The 18514-nt window shown below is 48.1% G+C and overlaps 1 protein-coding gene across 1 annotated transcript in view; it reads right to left on the bottom strand.

Moving 5' to 3' along the window:
* The window catches only part of LOC111964229 (neuronal migration protein doublecortin-like), a 74353-nt gene that overhangs the window by 11443 nt on the left and 44396 nt on the right, over positions 1-18514 (bottom strand). The window contains 4 exon segments of the mRNA XM_023988035.2: positions 229-256; positions 258-307; positions 5110-5166; positions 7545-7647. Of these exon segments, the coding sequence (XP_023843803.1) occupies positions 229-256; positions 258-307; positions 5110-5166; positions 7545-7647 (238 nt within the window).

Genomic DNA, 18514 nt, shown 5'->3' with positions numbered 1-18514 from the left:
ATTAAAAAAATGAATGAAACAAAATCAATAGAACAGAAAGTCACATTATGATAATGACATATAAAAACAATAATAACCACATGCATCCATGTCAGTTGGTTTAAATCTAGCTGCGTTTAGAATCAGGGTGGGTGGATGGACATAGTAAAGGTGAGTAGTAGTATCTGTAATAAAGTCTATGTGGGCCAGCATGGAGTCACATAGTAGATGAGACAACAATGAGCTCACTCGATTCAGCAGGAGACTTGCTGCGCCGGCATCGGACCTGGACTCTTAGAACCTTTCTTCTTCATCATCCTGCACCCTTCTGTGACAGAAACGCACGCACGCACACACCAGACAGACAGACAGACAGACAGACAGACAGACAGACAGACAGACAGACAGACAGACAGACAGACAGACAGACAGACAGACAGCAGACAGACAGACAGACAGACAGACAGACAGACAGACAGACAGGACAGGCAGGACAGAAGACGAGAACAGAGACAGGAAGACAGCACAGACAGACAGACAGACAGACAGGACAGACAGAGGCAGACAGGAGCAGACAGGAAGGACAGACACGACAGGACAGACAGACAGGACAGACAGACGACAGACAGAGACAAGACACACAGAAGACACAGAGACAAGACAGTGGTGAGCATCAGACAAACAGGAATCACAGTAGCATCTTTCATGTAAAGGCAGCATTGACAAAGAAATAAGACGTTCATACAAACAGATTGACATGAACACTGTAAAATGTTAATTGATACCAAATGGCATGCAGTGTGGTCTTTAATGAAGTCCATTGTTGCTGAAATGTTTTCAGCAAGGTGGGTAGTTTGGTGGTCTCTGTTGTACAAAGAACTAGCTTGAGGCTTCAGTCTATGTGGTTTCTGTGTGTACAGCCATATATGTATTTGTGTACGCATGAGCGGTGAGGTATTACGTCTGTAAGCATTGTCTGACGTAGGTACTGGTGTAGCTTAGAATGCAAGAGCGGTGGAGGTTTACTGTCTGTACGAATTCGTCAGCCAGAGCGGTCACTCCTGTACTCGTAGCAGCCACCCCTCCTCCTAGCGCCGCACGAACCCTCCGTTAGCGCCGCACCCCTCCGTCTAGCGCCGCACTCCCACCTCTAGCGCTCATAGCTCTGCATCCAATCCGCTCTAGCCGCCACCCCTGCCTCCGAGCGGCCACTGCTTGCTCTAGCTCGCCACCCCTCTGTTCTAGCGGCCCACCCCACCTCTAAATCCCTCTAGCATCAATCGCTCTAGCGCCCACCCCTCTCGTCTAGCGCGCCACGAGATACCACTCTAGGCGCTATGCCCTCAAGGCATCAATCCCCTAGCGCGCCACCCCTCTCCAGCGCCCACCCACCTCTAATCCCTCTAGAATCAATCCCTCTAGCGCCCCACCCTGCCGTCTAAGGCGCCAACACCCGACCTCTAGCGGCTCATCCCTAAGCATCAATCCTCTAGCGCCACCCCTCCTCAGCTCCCATGCTCGCTCTATGCTCCCATCCCTCTGTCTAGCGGCCCAGACCTCCGTTGCCTCCTCTAGCGGCGCACGCCCGTCCGCACTCCTCTAGCGGCCTCCCTCCTCTAACGCCCGTTCACGTCCTCTAGCGCCCATCCCTCCGTCTAGCGCGCCATCCCTCTGCTCGTTGAAGCGCACCCCTCCAGCCCCTCTAGCGCCCATCCCTCCCCCATCTCTAGACGCCCACCCCTCCGCCCTCCTCTAGCGGCCCCCCTCGCCCTCCTCTAGCGTGGCCGACCCCCATGCGTCTAACCCGCTCACCCTCTAGCGCCCATCCCTCGTCTAGCTCCCATCCCTCTGTACTAGCGCACCACCCTCCGCCCTCCTCTAGCGGCCACCCCTCCTCTAACGCCCTCACCTCACTTAGCGCCATCCTCCGTCTAGCGCCCATCCCTCCGTCTAGCGTCCATCCCTCCTCCCGCCTCTAGCGCTCCCTCCCTCCGCCCTCCTCTAGCACAAATCCCTCCGCGCTCCTGTTGCGGCCATCCCTCCTCTAGCGGGCCTATCCCTCCTCTCGCCTCTAGCGCCCATCCCTCCGCCCTCCTCTAGCGGCCACCCCCTCCGCCCTCTGCTAGCGCCCACCCGCCGCCCTCTGCTAGCGCCCACCCCTCCGCCTTCTGCTAGCGCCCACCCTCCGCCTTCTGCTAGCGCCCACCACTCCGCCCTCTGCTAGCGGCCCACCCCTGCCGCCCTCTGCTAGCGCCCACCCCCTCCTCTAGCGCCTGCTCATCCGCTGCTTTGCGCCCATGCCCCTATCTGAGCGCCCTCCTCTAGCGGCCAACCCCTCTCTAGCGGCCCACCTGCCTCTAGCGCCCAACCCTCCTCTAGCGGCCACCCCTCCTCTAGCGCCCACACCTCCTCTAGCGCCCACACCTCGCTAAGCGCACCCTCATCTAGCGTCATACCTCCTCCCGGCCTCTAGCGCCCCTCCCTCCGCCCATCCTCTAGCACAAATCCCTCCCGCTCCTGTTGCGCCCATCCCTCCCTCTAGCGAGCCATCCTCAACCCTCCTCTACGCGCCCATCCTAATCTAGCCCACCGCCTCCGTCTAGGCCCTAACCCTCTGTCCTAGCGCCATGCCCTCATCCTCTCCGCAGCGCCCATCCCTCCTCTAGCGCCCACCCCTCCGTCTAGCCGCCCACCCCTCTCGTCTAGCGCCCACCCCTCCGTCAGGCGGCACTCTCTAGCGCCCACCCGCTCAGCGCACCCTCGTCAGCCCCACGCACTCTAGCGCCACCCCACCTCTAGCGCCCACCCCCACCTCTAGCGCCCACCCCTCCGTCTAGCGCCCACCCAGCCACCATCTAGCCCCCCCACCCCTCCGTCTAGCGCCCACCCTGCCGTCTGCGCCACCCACCTCTAGCGCTCATCCCTCTAGCATCAATACCTACTAGCGCCCACCCCTCCGTCTAGCCCCCCCACCTCTAGCGCTCATCCCTCTAGCGCCCACCGCCTCCTCCAGCGCCCACGCCTCCTCAGCGCCCACCGCTCCTCTAGCTCCCATCCCTCTGTTCTAGCGCCCATCCCCTCCGCCCTCCTCTTGCGCCCATCCCTCCTCAGCGCCCATCCCTCCGCCCTCCTCTAGCGCCCACCCCTCCGTCTGCGCCCACCCGTCTCTAGTGCCCACCCGTCCTCTAGTGCCGTCCTCGCGGCCCATCCCCCGCCCTCTAGCGCCCATTCCCTCCGACCTCTGAGCGCCCATCCCTCCGGCCTCTAGCGCCCATCACCCCACCTCTAGCGCCACCTCCGCCTCTAGCGCCCATCCCCCGCCCTCCTATAGCGCCCTCCCTCCTCAGCGCCCCTTCCTCCGCCCTCCTCTAGCGGCCGATCCTCCACCCTCTAGGCCTTTCACTCCACCGCTTCTCTGTTGTCCATCCCTCCACCCTCTAGAGCCTTTCCCTCCAGCACCCCATCCCTCCGCCCTCCTCTAGCGCGCCACCTCCGTCTAGCGCCCAGTCTCCGTTCTAGCGCACCACCGCCTCTAGCGCCCCACCCTCCGTTCTAGCGCCGCATGCCCTCCGTCTGGCCCATCCCCTCCGTCTAGCGCCCACCTCCGTCTGCGCCCAGTCCTCGTCTAGCCGCCGCATCCCTCCCCTCCTCTAGACACCGCACCCCTCCTCTAGCGCCGATCCCTCCGTCTAGGCGCCATCCCTCCGCCCTCCTCTAGCGCCCACCCCTCCTCTAGCGCCGATCCCTCTGTCTAGTGTCATCCCTTCGCCATCCTCTAGCGCCCACCCTCCACCCTCCTCTAGCACGCCATTGCTCCGCTCTCATCTAGGCGCATCCTCCCTCCTCTAGCAACAGCCGATCTCTGCCCTCCTCTAGCGCCCATTACTTCACCCTCTAGAGCCTTTCAACTCCACCCTCCTCTGGTGTCTCCCATCCTCCACCCTCTAGAGCCTTTCCCTCCTCTCCAGCGCCGCATCCCTCCAGCCCTCCACTAGTGCCCATCCCTCGCTCCAAGCAACCCATCCTCTGCCCTCCTCTTGCGCCCCATCCCTCCTCCAGCGCCCATCCCTCCGCCCTCCTCTTGCGCCCATCCCTCCTCCAGCGCCCATCCCTCCGCCCTCCTCTAGCGCCCATCCCTCCATCCTCCCTAGTGTCCATCCCTCCACCGCTCCTATAGCGCCCACCCTCCTCTAGCACCCCATCCCTCCACCCTCTAGAGCCTTTCCCTCCACCCTCCTCTAGGTGTCCATCCCTCCACCATCCTCTAGAGCCCATCCCTCCTTAGCACCCATCCCTCACCCTCGAAGAGCCTTTCCTCCACCCCGCTCACTCTCGTGTCATGCCCTCCACCCTCCTCTCGTGTCCATCCCTCCACCCTCCTCTCGTGTCCATCCCTCCACCCTCCTCTGTGTCTGTCTTTCCTGCCTGCGGAGAGCTGATTACACAGTGTCTGTTTGTCTTCTCTCTCCTAACCTTCACGCACCAGGAGTCACACAGCCAGATGTCTGTGTGCCAGTGCTCGTGTGAAATGCCACCGGGTATTCAAAAATCCTTCACACCTAAAGAGCATATTAGACACTCACTTCCCCTCTACACCACGCTCACCCCGCCCCTCTCTGCCAGAGTGGTTTAGTCTATGAAATGCTCTGCTACACCCCCAGGGAGAGAAATTGTGTGACCCAACGGTGACAGAAGTGTTCTTAAAATGACAGAGTTGACTTATCTGAAATAGCCTTATGTATTTAGACTTTTAAAGGGTTAACTAAAGGGCTTTGAGTTCAGTCCACATTTGCCATGGTCAATTGAAGGTGATCCAATTCTGCTTGTAGTGATGCTTATTAAATACTGAGCTACATACACTCCCCTCTGTCTCCTGCAATGGCCATCAAAACTGGCTACATTTTTATGTGCAAATTCGATTAAGCAACATGATCCAAATCTATACCAAATATGTCTGTGTATGGTGATAGGGTTGGATTATCTCTGACTGTGCTGTATCAGTTTGGACCAGTGCAGTGTGTGAAAGACAGGGCCACTCTGTTCCTCGCCCCTGGCCCCACCCAGGCCAACTCAGTGGTCTCCAGCAGACATAATATGATGTCAGTGTGATGTCGGCATGACCCCACTGACCTTGGTTATTAAAAGCTCCCTGGGCTGATTTGGGTTTGGTTCCAGAGGGGTAGAGCGCTGAAAGAAAGGAACCACAACATTAAAGCACACGGGCCAACTCCTTCAGTCAAGGACCCAGTGAGAGGGCAGGCAGGGGGTTAGGAAATGGACCCTGCCTAAAACATATCAATCCTACACTGATAGTGTACCGTAATCATGTATTTGATGACTTTCCCTTGTTACTGAGCTCTCTGCTATAGAGAGGTGTGACGAGGTATGTGAGAGGGAGCTGAGTGTGCAGTGGCCTGTGTAGCTATTGTGTGAAAATAGCCTTTAAACACCTGTAGGAAGTGGCCAGGCTGGGTAGTGTAGCTCTACTTCTCTCCTCCACTCAGAGTCAGTATCAGCACCAATGATCTCAACCTGTCACCAACAAGATGAATGGCTGTTCCTCCACCCAGACTTATCTTTCCCTGCTGCTTACTGCACACAACACAGCAGACCAATACTTTACCTTTACATTCACTACACACACACACACACACACACATGAATACACAAATGGCACACACTATATTTATATTTATTCTGGTATGTAAGAGGTATCTGTTCTAGTGTAGCCTGGAAATGCCTGTCCTACATGTAGGCCTGTCTTTTAAAATGTCATGGGAGGAACACATAGAATGGCCATTCTGAAGTCCTTTCCATTATGGCCCTGGCGGTGCCTGATCCTGTTTGGCATTTGAGGTGCCCTAGAGACTACTTACCACTCTATTTACATGTCTAAAACCTCATTTACATAAACCCCATCTAAATAATGAGCTCTAGTGCAATACTGATTTGAAAGACCTAAGCGTTGGACTATAAAGAAAAAACTCCAAAAGGAGGCAAAAGAAGAAGGCTATGTGATGTATTTGCCAGTCACTCCATTGAACAGCTAGCTACCATAATCTACATGTGGACTGAGCTGGAGGTTGACATAACTGAGTCCGGCCTCTAGCCAAAATCTGGCTTTTCTGGGGTGCTGATATTTTATTTAACTATATATTTCAGAGAGATTATTTCCTTTCTAAATCAGACCTGTGAGTTCCTATCTGCACTGTGCGTGTGTGCGTGTGTGTGTGTGTGTGAGTGAGAGAGAGAGAAAGAAATATACAGTGACTAAAATACCACAATCACATTGACAGATTAGAGAATTTCACAAAAGGTTACAACACTTCCTATGTTGCAGTACAAATATAACACACGTCACATCATAGAAAATTGACAATATTGTAGATAGAACAGTAACAGTAACATTTGACGACAGTAAATCAGTGACTTTTGCAGTGTATGAGGGAAACAGGTTCTGGTCCCAGGGACTTAAGCAGGGAACAGTGATTCAGTGAGAGTGGTGTGAAGGGGGACTAGCCGTGTTACAGCGGTGTAGTTAGTGACTAGCCGTGTTACAGCGGTGTAGTTAGTGACTAGCCGTGTTACAGCGGTGTAGTTACACTGGTTAGTTAGTGACTAGCCGTGTTACACGCGGTGTAGTTAGTGACTAGCCGTGTACAGCGGTGTAGTGTTAGTGACTAGCGTGTTACAGCGGTGTAGTTAGTGACTAGCCGTGTTACAGCGGTGTAGTTAGTGACTAGCCGTTTACAGCGGTGTAGTAGTGACTAACCGTGTTACAGCGTAGTAGTATTGACCCGTGTTACAGCGGTGTAGTTAGTGACTAGCCGTGTTACAGCGGTGTATTAGTGACTAGCCGTGTTACAGCGGGTGAGTGGACTAGCCGGGTTACAGCGGTGTAGTTAGTGACTAGCCGTGTTACAGCGGTGTAGTTAGTGACTAGCCGTGTTTACAGCGTGTAGTTAAGTGACTAGCCGTGTTACAGCGGTTTGTAGTTAGACTAGCCGTGTTACAGCGGTGTAGTTAGTAGGGACTAGCCGTGTTACAAGCCGGTTTGTAGTTAGTGACTTAGCCGTGTTACAGCGGTGTAGTTAGTGACTAGCCGTGTTACAGCGGTTGTAGTTTGTGACTAGCCGTGTTACAGCGGTGTAGTTAGTGACTAGCCGTGTCTGACTAGCGGTTAAGTAGTTAGTGGACTAGCCGTGTTACAGCGGTTTGTAGTTAGTGACTAGCCGTGTTACAGCGGTTTATGTATTTGTAGTTAGTGACTAGCCGTGTTACAGCGGTGTAGTTAGTGGACTAGCCGTGTTACAGCGGTTGTAGTTAGTGACTAGCCGTGTTACAGCGTGTGACTAGTTAGTGACTAGCCGTGTTACAGCGGTGTAGTTAGTGACTAGCCGTGTTACAGCGGTGTAGTTAGTGACTAGCCGTGTTACAGCAGTGTAGTTAGTGACTAGCCGTGTTACAGCAGTGTAGTTAGTGACTAGCAGTGTTACAGTGGTGTAGTTAGTAACTAGCAGTTTTACAGTGGTGTAGTTAGTAACTAGTGGTGTGGCTGCTCTCACCATTCTCATCCAGAGAGAAGTCATCCTGGGCATAGCGGAACTTCTCTGGGCCACAGGCAATGAAGACATCATCATCACCAAAGAAATCCTGAAGACAGGTGACCTGGAGGAGCAGAGAGACACATTACCATTTGAGAATGCAGGCCTGCAACAACACATATCAGATGTAAAATAAATCCATCTTAGACAGTGACCAGTGTAACATCTCAGCACTACTACCTCCTTGAGTCCTCATGTACTCCCAGGTCACATCATGCTACTAACAGTGGCGGGAGCAGATTGGCTGAATACCCGGGGCACGGGTGCAGGGGTGTTTGGAGTGTCAACAAAGTAGCATGAGAGAAATATGATGCCAAGTTTTCAAACTACTGGTAGTTTCTTTGAGAAGATATAGCTACTGTATAAAGCGATCAATGCATTTGAACAACAGCATAAATACACCCATTTCACTGTTGCATGTCAAAAACCAAATGAAATGCCAAGTTCCTTAAATCTGCTGAGAATGTTCCAAAGACAAGCAACTATTCTGCACTATTCCCATACGATGTGGGAAGGTTCTATGCAAAATAACCAATGGACAACAAAGCAGACAGATTATTTCACTTATTACTCACTGTATCACAATTCCAGTGGGTCAGTTTACATACACTAAGTTGACTGTGCTTTTAAACAGATTGGAAAATTCCAGAAAATGATGTCATGGCTTTAGAAGCTTCTGATAGGCTAATTGACATCATTTGAGTCAATTGGAGGTGTTACCTGTGGATATATTTCAAGGRCTACCTTCAAACTCAGTGCCTCTTTGCTTGACATAATGGAAAATCCAAAGAAATCAGTTAAGACCTGAACCAGACTTGTAAAGGTCTACAATTTTGGCTGATTTCTTTTGATTTTCCCAGACCTTTAATTATTCCTTATACATGCTACATCAACTATAATCCCTAATGGTTAAGTTTCAGGGTAGAATTATTTAATCATTATCTCTAAACATATAAATTCTTTTATCAGGTTCCCACCATGAAGAATGGAGGAGGAGGAGTGATGGTGTGGGGTTGCTTTACCGGTGACACTGTCTGTGGTCTGTGATTTATTTAGAATTCAAGGCACAACTTAACCAGCATGGCTACCACAGCATTCTGCAGCGATACGCCATCCCATCTGGTTTGCGATTAGTGGAACTATTTTATTTTTATTTATTTATTTCACCTTTATTTAACCAGGTACGCTAGTTGAGAACTAGTTCTCATTTACAACTGCGACCTGGCKAAGATAAAGCAAAGCAGTGCGACACAAACAACAACACAGAGTTACACATGGAAAAAACAAGCGCACAGTCAATAACGCAACAGAAAAAATAAAGTCTATATACAGTGTGTGCAAATGGTGTGAGGAGGTAAGGCAATAAATAGGCCATAGTAGCAAGTAATTACAATTTAGCAAATAACACTGGAGTGATAGATGTGCAGATGATGATGTGCAAGTAGAAATACTGGTGTGCAAAAGAGCAGAAAAGTAAATGAAATAAAAACAATATGGGGATGAGGTAGGTAGATTGGATGGGCTATTTACAGGTGGGCTATGTACAGCTGCAGCGATCAGTTAGCTGCTCGGATAGCTGATGGTTAAAGTTAGTGAGGGAAATATAAGTCTCCAGCTTCAGCGATTTTTGCAATTCGTTCCAGTCATTGGCAGCAGAGAACTGGAAGGAAAGGTGGCCATAGGAGTTGTTGGCTTTGGGGATGACCAGTTAGATATACCTGCTGGAACACATACTATGGGTGGGTGTTGTTATCGTGACCAGTGAGCTGAGATAAGGCGGAGCTTTACCTAGTAAAGACTTATAGATGGCCTGGAGCCAGTGGGTCTGGCGACGAATATGTAGCGAGGGCCAGCCGACTAGAGCATACAGGTCGCAGTGGTGGCTTTGGTGACAAAATGGATGGCACTGCAATAGACTGCATCCAGTTTGCTGAGTAGAGTGTTGGAGGCTATTTTGTAAATGACATCGCCGAAGTCGAGGATCGGTAGGATAGTCAGTTTTACMAGGYTATGTTTGTCGGCGTGAGTGAAAGAGGCTTTGTTGCGAAATAGAAAGCCGATTCTAGATTTAATTTTGGATTGGAGATGTTTAATATGAGTCTGGAAGGAGAGTTTACATTGTAGCCAGACACCTAGGTATTTGTAGATGTCCACATATTCTAAGTCAGAACCGTCCAGTGTAGTGATGCTAGTCGGGCAGGCGGGTGCGGGCAGCGAACGGTTGAAGAGCATGCATTTAGTTTAACTAGCGTTTAAGAGCAGTTGGAGGCCACGGAAGGAGTGTTGTGTGGCATTGAAGCTTGTTTGGAGGTTTGTTAACACAGTGTCCAAAGAAGGGCCAGATGTATACAGAATGYTGTCGRCTGCGTAGAGGTGGATCAGGGAATCACCCGCAGCAAGAGCGACATTGTTGATATATACAGAGAAAAGAGTCGGCCCGAGAATTGAACCCTGTTGTACCCCCATAGAGACTGCCAGAGGTCCGGACAACAGGCCCTCCGATTTGACACAATCTGTCTGAGAAGTAGTTGGTGAACCAGGCGAGGCAGTCATTTGAGAAACCAAGGCTGAGTCTGCCGATAAGAATACAGTGATTGACAGAGTCGAAAGCCTTGTCCAGGTCGATGAAGACGGCTGCACAGTACAATATTTTATCAATGGCGGTTATGTTATCGTTTAGTACCTTGAGCGTGGCTGAGGTGCACCCGTGACCAGCTCGGAAATCGGATTGCACAGCGGAGAAGGTACGGTGGGATTCGAAATGGTCAGTGATATGTTTATTAACTTGGCTTTTTGAAGACTTTAGAAAGGCATGGCAGGATGGATATAGGTCTATAACAGTTTCGGTCTAGAGTGTCACCCTTTGAAGAGGGGGATGACCGCGGAAGCTTTCCAATCTTTAGGGATCTCGGACGATACAAAAGAGAGGTTGAACAGACTGGTAATAGGGGTTGAAACAATGGCGGAGGATAATTTTAGAAAGAGAGGGTCCAGTTTGTCTAGCCCAGCTGATTTGTAGGGGTCCAGATTTGCAGCTCTTTCAGAACATCTGCTATCTGAATTTGGGTGAAGGAGAAACTGGGGACGCTTGGGCAAGGAGCTGCGGGGGGTGCGGAGCTGTTGGCCGGGGTTGGGGTAGCCAGGAACCAAGGGCTATAAACCAAGGGCTATATCTGTTCTTAGTTCTAATTTTTTTTGAAAGGTGCATGCTGTCACGCCATGACCTTGGAGAGCCTTTTTATGTTTCTAGTTGGTTTGGTCAGGGTGTGATTTGGAGTGGGCATTCTATGTTTTGTTTTCTATGTTTCTTTATTTCTATGTTTTGGCCGGGTATGGTTCTTAAATCAGGGACAGCTGTCTATAGTTGTCTCTGATTGGGAATCATACTTAGGTAGCCCTTTTTCCCTCCTTTCAGTGTGGGTAGTTAACTTTGTTAGTGGCACTATAGCCCTGTTTAGCTTCACGGTCGTGTCTTTGTTTTCTTGTTTGGTTGGCGACATTTACTAAAATAAAAGGAATATGTACGCTCACCACGCTGCACCTTGGTCTTCTTCCTGCGACGGCTGTGACACATGCTTATTTAAGGTGAGGAAATTACTTTTAAAGAACGACCAGGCATCCTCGACTGACGGGATGAGGTCAATATCCTTCCAGGATACCCGTGCCAGGTTGATTAGAAAGGCCTGCTCGCAGAATCAAATCAAATCAATTTATAAAGCCCTTCTTACATCAGCTGATATCTCAAAGTGCTGTACAGAAACCCAGCCTAAAAACCCAAACAGCAAGCAATGCAGGTGTAGAAGCACGGTGACTAGGAAAAACTCCCTAGAAAGGCCAGAACCTAGGAAGAAACCTAGACAGGAACCAGGCTATGAGGGGTGGCCAGTCCTCTTCTTGCTGTGCCAGGTGGAGATTATAACAGAACATGGCCAAGATGTTCAAATGTTCATAGATGACCAGCAGGGTCAAATAATAATAATCACAGTGGTTGTCGAGGGTGCAACAGGTCAGCACCTCAGGAGTACATGTCCCGGCTTTTCATAGCCGATCATTCAGAGTATCTCTACCGCTCCTGCTGTCTCCAGAGAGAAGAAGTGTTTTAGGGAGCGTTTGACAGTGATGAGGGGTGGTCGTCTGACCGCGGACCCATAGCGAATGCAGGCAATGAGGTACTGATCGCTGAGATCCTGATTGAAAACAGCAGAGGTGTATTTGGAGGGCAAGTTGGTCAGGATAATATCTATAAGGGTGCCCATGTTTACGGATTTAGGGTTGTATCTTGTGGGTTCCTTGAAAATTTGTGTGAGATTGAGGGCATCTATCTTAGATTGTAGGACTGCCGGGGTGTTAAGCATATCCCAGTTTAGGTCACCTAACAGAACGAACTCTGAAGATAGATGAGGGGCAATCAATTCACATATAGTGTCCAGGGCACAGCTGGGAGCTGAGGGGGGTCTATAACAGGCGGCAACAGTGAGAGACTTATTTCTGGAGAGATTAATTTTTAAAATTAGAAGCTCGAATTGTTTGGGCATAGACCTGGAAAGTATGACAAAACTTTGCAAGCTATCTCTGCAGTAGATTGCAACTCAATCCCCTTTGGCAGTTCTATCTTGACGGAAAATGTTGTAGTCTGGGATGGAAATCTCAGAATTTTTGGTGGCCTTCCTAAGCCAGGATTCAGACACGGCAAGGACATCAGGGTTGGCGGAGTGTGCTAAAGCAGTGAGTAAAACAAACTTTGGGAGGAGGCTTCTGATGTTAACATGCATGAAACCAAGGCTTTTTCGGTTACAGAAGTCAACAAATGAGAGTGCCTGGGGATACGCAGGGCCTGGGTTAACCTTCACATCACCCGAGGAACAGAGGAGGAGTAGGATGAGGGTACGGCTAAAGGCTATCAAAACTGGTCGTCTAGTGGGTTGGGGACAGAGCATAAAAGGAGCAGATTTCTGGGCGTGGTAGAATAGATTCAGGGCATAATGTACAGACAGGGTCATGGTGGGGTGCGGGTACAGTGGAGGTAAACTCAGGCATTGAGTGACGATAAGAGAGGTTGCATCTCTGGACGTACTAGTTATGCTGGGTGAGATCATCGCATGTGTGGGAGGTGGGAAAAAGGAGGTATCTGAGGCATGTTGAGTGGGACTAGGGGCTACGTAGTAAACTAAAACAATGATAACTATCCTAAACAACAATATACAAGGCATATTGACATTTGAGAGAGAGACAAAGCGAGGCATAAAGCAATCACAGGTGTTGTTTGGGAGAGCTAGCTAAGTCAACAACGGGTAAGACAACAGCTAATCAGCTAAGACAACAACAACAGGTAAAATGGCAATGAATGGGCAGAGAGGGTCAGTTAACTACACACAGGGCCTGAGTTTGAGGCTGTGGCCGACAGATAAACAAAAATAAACAAAATGGAGTACAGTGATTAATGAACAGTCCAGCAGGCATCAGCTATGTAGCCAAGTGATCATAGGGTCCAGTGAACAGCAATAGATGACACAGGGAAGCCGCTGGGTAGTCGTTACTACCTAGCAAGCTGTAGACACGGCGTTTAAAGTTAGCAGGCCAGGCTAGTAGAAGCGCCTGCTCCGACGTCCGGCAAAGGCCGTTGGGGGCACAGCGGATGGAGTTACGTCGGCAGACTAGTCGTGGTGGAACGGCGGGGCTTCGTGTCATTTGTTTTTCAACAGGACAATGACCCTAAACACAACTCCAGGCTGTGTAAGGGKTATTTGATCAAGAAGGAGAATGGAGTGCTGCATCAGATGACCTGGCCTCCACAATCACCCGACCTCAACCCAATTGAGATGGCAGAGTGCAGGAAAAGCAGCCAACAAGTGCTCAACTCCTTCAAGACTGTTGGAAAAGCATTCCTCATGAAGCTGGTTGAGGGGATGCCAAGAGTATGCAATGCTGTCATCAAGGCAAAGGGTGGCTACTTTGAAGAATCTAAAATCTAAAATATGTTAAACACTTTTTTGGTTACTACATGACTCCACATATGTTATTTCATAGTTTTGAAATCTTCACTATTATTCTACAATGTAGAAAATAGTAAAAAATAAAGACAAACCCTTAAATGAGTAGGTGTGTCCAAACTTTTGACTGGTACTGTATATATTTTTAACAATCAGAAGTGGAGCGCCGCCTCTGATGGGCGTGCCGCCACTGATCAGTAACAACATTACAGTAACAGCTACACCCAGAAAGAGCAGGGAAATTCAGCAGTAAACTTGTGCTCCAAATAGAGGGCCAGTCTCATACTTCATTAGCATTCTCTATTTCTCTCAAGTGTTTTTAAAATGCTGACTGTGTGTTCATTTAAAAAATGTTGCTTATAATTGTGCAAGGTTTGAGATTAGTGAATAGCTATGGGGCTAGCTCCTAGAATTACTTAAAACCTCGTGTTAAATACCGCTTAAATTGTAGATGGTTGCGGATTATAAATGATGTGGATAGCAAAGGACTGACTAAAACATGGGATAAAAGACTAACATCCTAGATCAAGAAATTGTATTAGGAGGAACTGAAATCTTCAGTATACAGGAGACAGAGGTGATGTATCTAAGATGACATCTAATGAGGCAGATCTCCTTTAGCCTTCTAGGCTTGGGCYGTGTACCGTACATACCATATACCAGGGTATTCAGAAAGAGCCACGGGATACTTTTTCAATACCATCTAAACTATTTATTTTAAGTTTTTTTTTTATACATTTAAATATTTGTAGCTACTTTTAAGTAAAGACCTGCAGTCAACTTGTACTTGTTAGGCGATAAAGAAAATCGTGTTCTTCATTTCAACGGTCACATAATATTTCCTTATGAAGCTTACCGGTAGTTCCCAGTCATGTGGTGTTTGTTTACAAACACACAACATGAGACCGGAACCTTGTGAGTCACTCACTGTTGTGTAGCACGTATCAGGTGATCTACTGTAGTTAGGGTATGGCATTTTAGAACTAAATGTTTGCCAGCTAGYAATGTTATAACTATTAAGTTAACTGTCTAAAATGTGTTAAACGTTCTGAGGTTGTGCATTTGATTTGCTAATTTAGTAGGTGGTTAGCTATCTAGCTAAGTGGTTAGCTTCTTCCAAAATCAAGCTTTGCTTGGTAACAGCAGAAAATCCCCTACTGGATCAAGAGCCTTGCTGTCTAATATTTGTTTTGTGCAGCAAACGATGAGTAGCATTTTTTTTATAACTTCATGAGCTGGGATGTCTGTCCAGCAAATAGTTTAGGTTAGAGATTGTATAAAATGTTTGCAGTTCGCTTGTTAGCATTTCGTTTGCATTGTCTATGGGATTTTACTTGTACTTGTTAGCATTGCTAATCTTCGGATTACAGAGGCTCAGTAGGGTTTGAAAATAGTGCCCCTTATGGTCAGTGCCAGTATTACTAAATACCCCGGGATGGTACAATAACAATCTGGATACTGCCAAAGCCTTCAAATGTAGTCCAACAGCAGTCAAAAACATTGGTTTACGGTATGTAACCACGATTCTCATTGGTCACTATGGGACCAATGACCCGCCAATGACCTGCACAATCTCCCATAGTGAGATGTTGAACCGAGTTGCCTGAAAGAGAACTCGCCTATAACAGCTAGTCCTATAGGTAGTATTCAGCCAATGAAAGAAAGCTGCTTGTGCCTCTTAAGGACATTTGACATGTTAGCATGGCTATTAGAGCCACACATTACAATCACACACACAGTCTAACGTTACTGAGTCTTTCATAAATCACTAATTAGTGTGTTTAACACAGCTCAGTTTAAACCATTCCTCTAGGGTATGCTCCCCTCCACTGCAGCTGTTCATATCAGAGGCTGCTTACTGGACAGATGTCTCTGGCCACACCCCTTTCACTGATGATCCTCCAATAGAAAAMCCCTGTTACTGGGTAGCAGGTTTTACCCTGTGGCGCTAGGCTAGGCTATGCTAGTTAGCTTTTTTGATGAGGAGGATCCCGGATCAGGGAGGGAGAAGCGGTAGAGGTTTTAATAGGCCCTCCCACACTCCACCTTCAAAACACAGTCCTACTCTCTGGTCTCCCTGGTGACAGGGGGTCCAAGCAGGGGGCCACGCCCCAGAGGTTCAGGCCCTGGAAGGTATTACATCACATCACAACCTCTTTTGTGATACACGTCTAAACTATGAGCTGCTGCTAATTGTGGCGCGCCCCACCCCGGCAGCTGCCATGATGCTTGTCTTCTCTACTGGAAATTCTGCCAAAAGTGGAGGATTGTCCGGACGGCATGGCGTCTGGAAGATGTACCCCTTCCATGTCCCACGGGTCCAGGCCATGGCCAGGGGGTAGGAGTGGCACAAACCCTAGGGTCAAACAAAATGACTATATATAATCCCTTTCTTGCTTGCTTTGTAGACCTCTAATTAACGGAACTCTTTCATCGAATGAATGTCTGAGTGTCTGTTGAACACAATATTGTAAGCTTAAAAGTAAATAACTTTTCTATTTCCTTTAATCTTACAATTGCTGTGTGGCATTTAACAGGGATGTAGCTATAATGGTGACCTTTTAAGGATGCCTCTCAGGCAGTCAATCATTTCTCAGATGGGGAGCGTGATGGGGTCCCTCTAACCCCCAACCCAGCCCCCCACCACATCCCTAGGTGGTGCTGATGGAGATGGGATGTAAATGGGGGTCTTTGGAGGTCTCTGGGGGATCCAGGTGTCAGACCCTTTTTGTTGACAACAGCCCATCAAGGCTGGCCGGGCTCCCCAGCTGCACCGATAATGAAATCAATGCAGAGCSGGAGGAGAGGGGGGCTGTGGGGGTGAAGCAAGCCACAGGGCCCTATGAGAGAGGTCATAGTTGGACCCCAGTATGACTATGGTTCATATTTGTCTCTGTCTTTCTGTGTCCCCCACACCCACTCCCCCAAGCTTTTGTTCAGGGTCACTCTGGATGAGTCAGAGGTCATTATTAGAGTGATGAGGATCCAGCAGACAGACAAAAGGAGCAATACAGTATAGAGGTCGACCAATTAAATCGGCATGGCAGATTAATTAGGGCCGATTTCAAGTTTTCATAACAATCGGTAATTGGCCTTTTTGGATGCCGATTATGGCCGATGAGGAGACTGCGTGGCAGGCTGACCACCTGTTACGCGAGTGCAGCGTCAAAAWGACCTTGTGGCTGCAAGGAGCCAAGGTAAGTTGCTAGCTAGCATTAAACTTGTCTTTTAAAAAACAATCAATCTTCACATAATCACTAGTTAACTACACATGGTTGATGATATTACTAGGTTAACTAGCTTGTCCTGCGTTGCATATAATCAATGCGGTGCCTGTTAATTTATCATCGATTCACAGCCTACTTCAACTTTGCCAAACGGGTGATGATTTAACAAAAGCCCATTCGCGAAAAAAGAACAACCGTTGAACAAATGTACCTAACCATAAACATCAATGCTTTTCTTAAAATCAATACACAGAAGTATATATTTTAAACCTGCATATTAAGGTAAAAGAAACTCATATTAACTAGGGAAATTGTGTCACTTCTCTTCGTTCAGTGCAAGCAGAGTCAGGGTATATGCAACAGTCTGGGCCACCTGGCTCGTTGCGAACTGTGTGAAGACCGTAATTACTTTGCCAGAATCGTAAGCATTCATTCAAACAGCACTTTACTGCGTTTGCACAGTGCTGTTTATGACTTCAATCCTATCAACTCCCGAGATTAGGCTGGCAATACTAAAGTGCCTATAAGAACATCCAATAGTCAAAAGGCATATGAAATACAAATGGTACAGAGAGAAATAGTCGACGCGTCATAATTCCTATAATAACTACAACCTAAAACTTCTCAAATGGGAATATTAGAGAACTGGAAATATTGAACCACCAGCTTTCATATGCTCTCATGTTCTGAGCAAGGAACTTAAATGTTAGCTTTTTTACATGGCACATATTGCACTTTTACTTTCTTCTCCAACATTGTGTTTTTTGCATTATTTAAACGAAATCGAACATGTTTCATTATTTATTTGAGACTTAATAGATTTTATTTATGTATTATATTAAGTTAAAATAAAAGTGTTCATTGTTCATTCAGTATTGTTGTAATTGTCATTAATACACACACACACACACACACACATATATATATATAAAAAACATTTTTTTTTAATAATAATACATTTTGCCGATTAATCACGATCGGCTTTTTTTGGTCCTCCAATAATCGGTATCGGCATTGAAAAATCATAATCGGTCGACCTCTAATGCAGTATAACTTCTTAGAAGACAGAAAATGTAGGTCAAATATAATGGTCTATAGAGAATAAGCCTCCCATGTATTGCTTTATGCAGTGATGGTCAACATTAGAATTATATCTCATACTATCTATCAAGTCCACTACTTTAGAATGACAGGTCAGTGACCAGAGTACTGGCCTGAGGGCATCCAAACATGTCCGTGTATGAAATCAGATCATCAATACAATCAGTGACCCTAGACTTATTTTGAGAATTCATCAATTTCTGGAGAAAAACATTGGAACTCATAGCCAGCGAGAAGCGTTTTGGAAACTGTGGTTTGTGAATGTGGGCTGAATAGAAAACGAATGAGTGTGTTGCTGCTGTATGGTGCTATAGGCAGCCCACTCAGCAAAACCAATGCGCTTTAGACAAGAGGAGCTGTCATGTCATCCAGTGTGACAGCCACTGATTTTGTGTGGATTTGTGCTGCCAGACACGTAGAGCTAATTGACTGCAGAGCTCCTGATTATAGAAATGCCTGTCTGATCTGACAGCACTATCACTGTGACACACATGGCCTAGAAAGGTCCAGAATGGACATGGACAGTCGGAGGACCTGGGGACAAAGGCAGGGGAGACTTCCTAGTGAGCAAGACGGTCATTTTGACATCACTGCAACCAGTTTTGCCAGCTGT

The sequence above is a fragment of the Salvelinus sp. IW2-2015 genome, linkage group LG5 (genome assembly GCF_002910315.2).
Source record: "Salvelinus sp. IW2-2015 linkage group LG5, ASM291031v2, whole genome shotgun sequence".
In the NCBI taxonomy this organism is placed as follows: Eukaryota; Metazoa; Chordata; class Actinopteri; order Salmoniformes; family Salmonidae; genus Salvelinus; species Salvelinus sp. IW2-2015.
The sequence above is the reverse complement of the archived record's forward strand: the minus strand, read 5'-3'. Positions and strand labels throughout refer to the sequence as shown.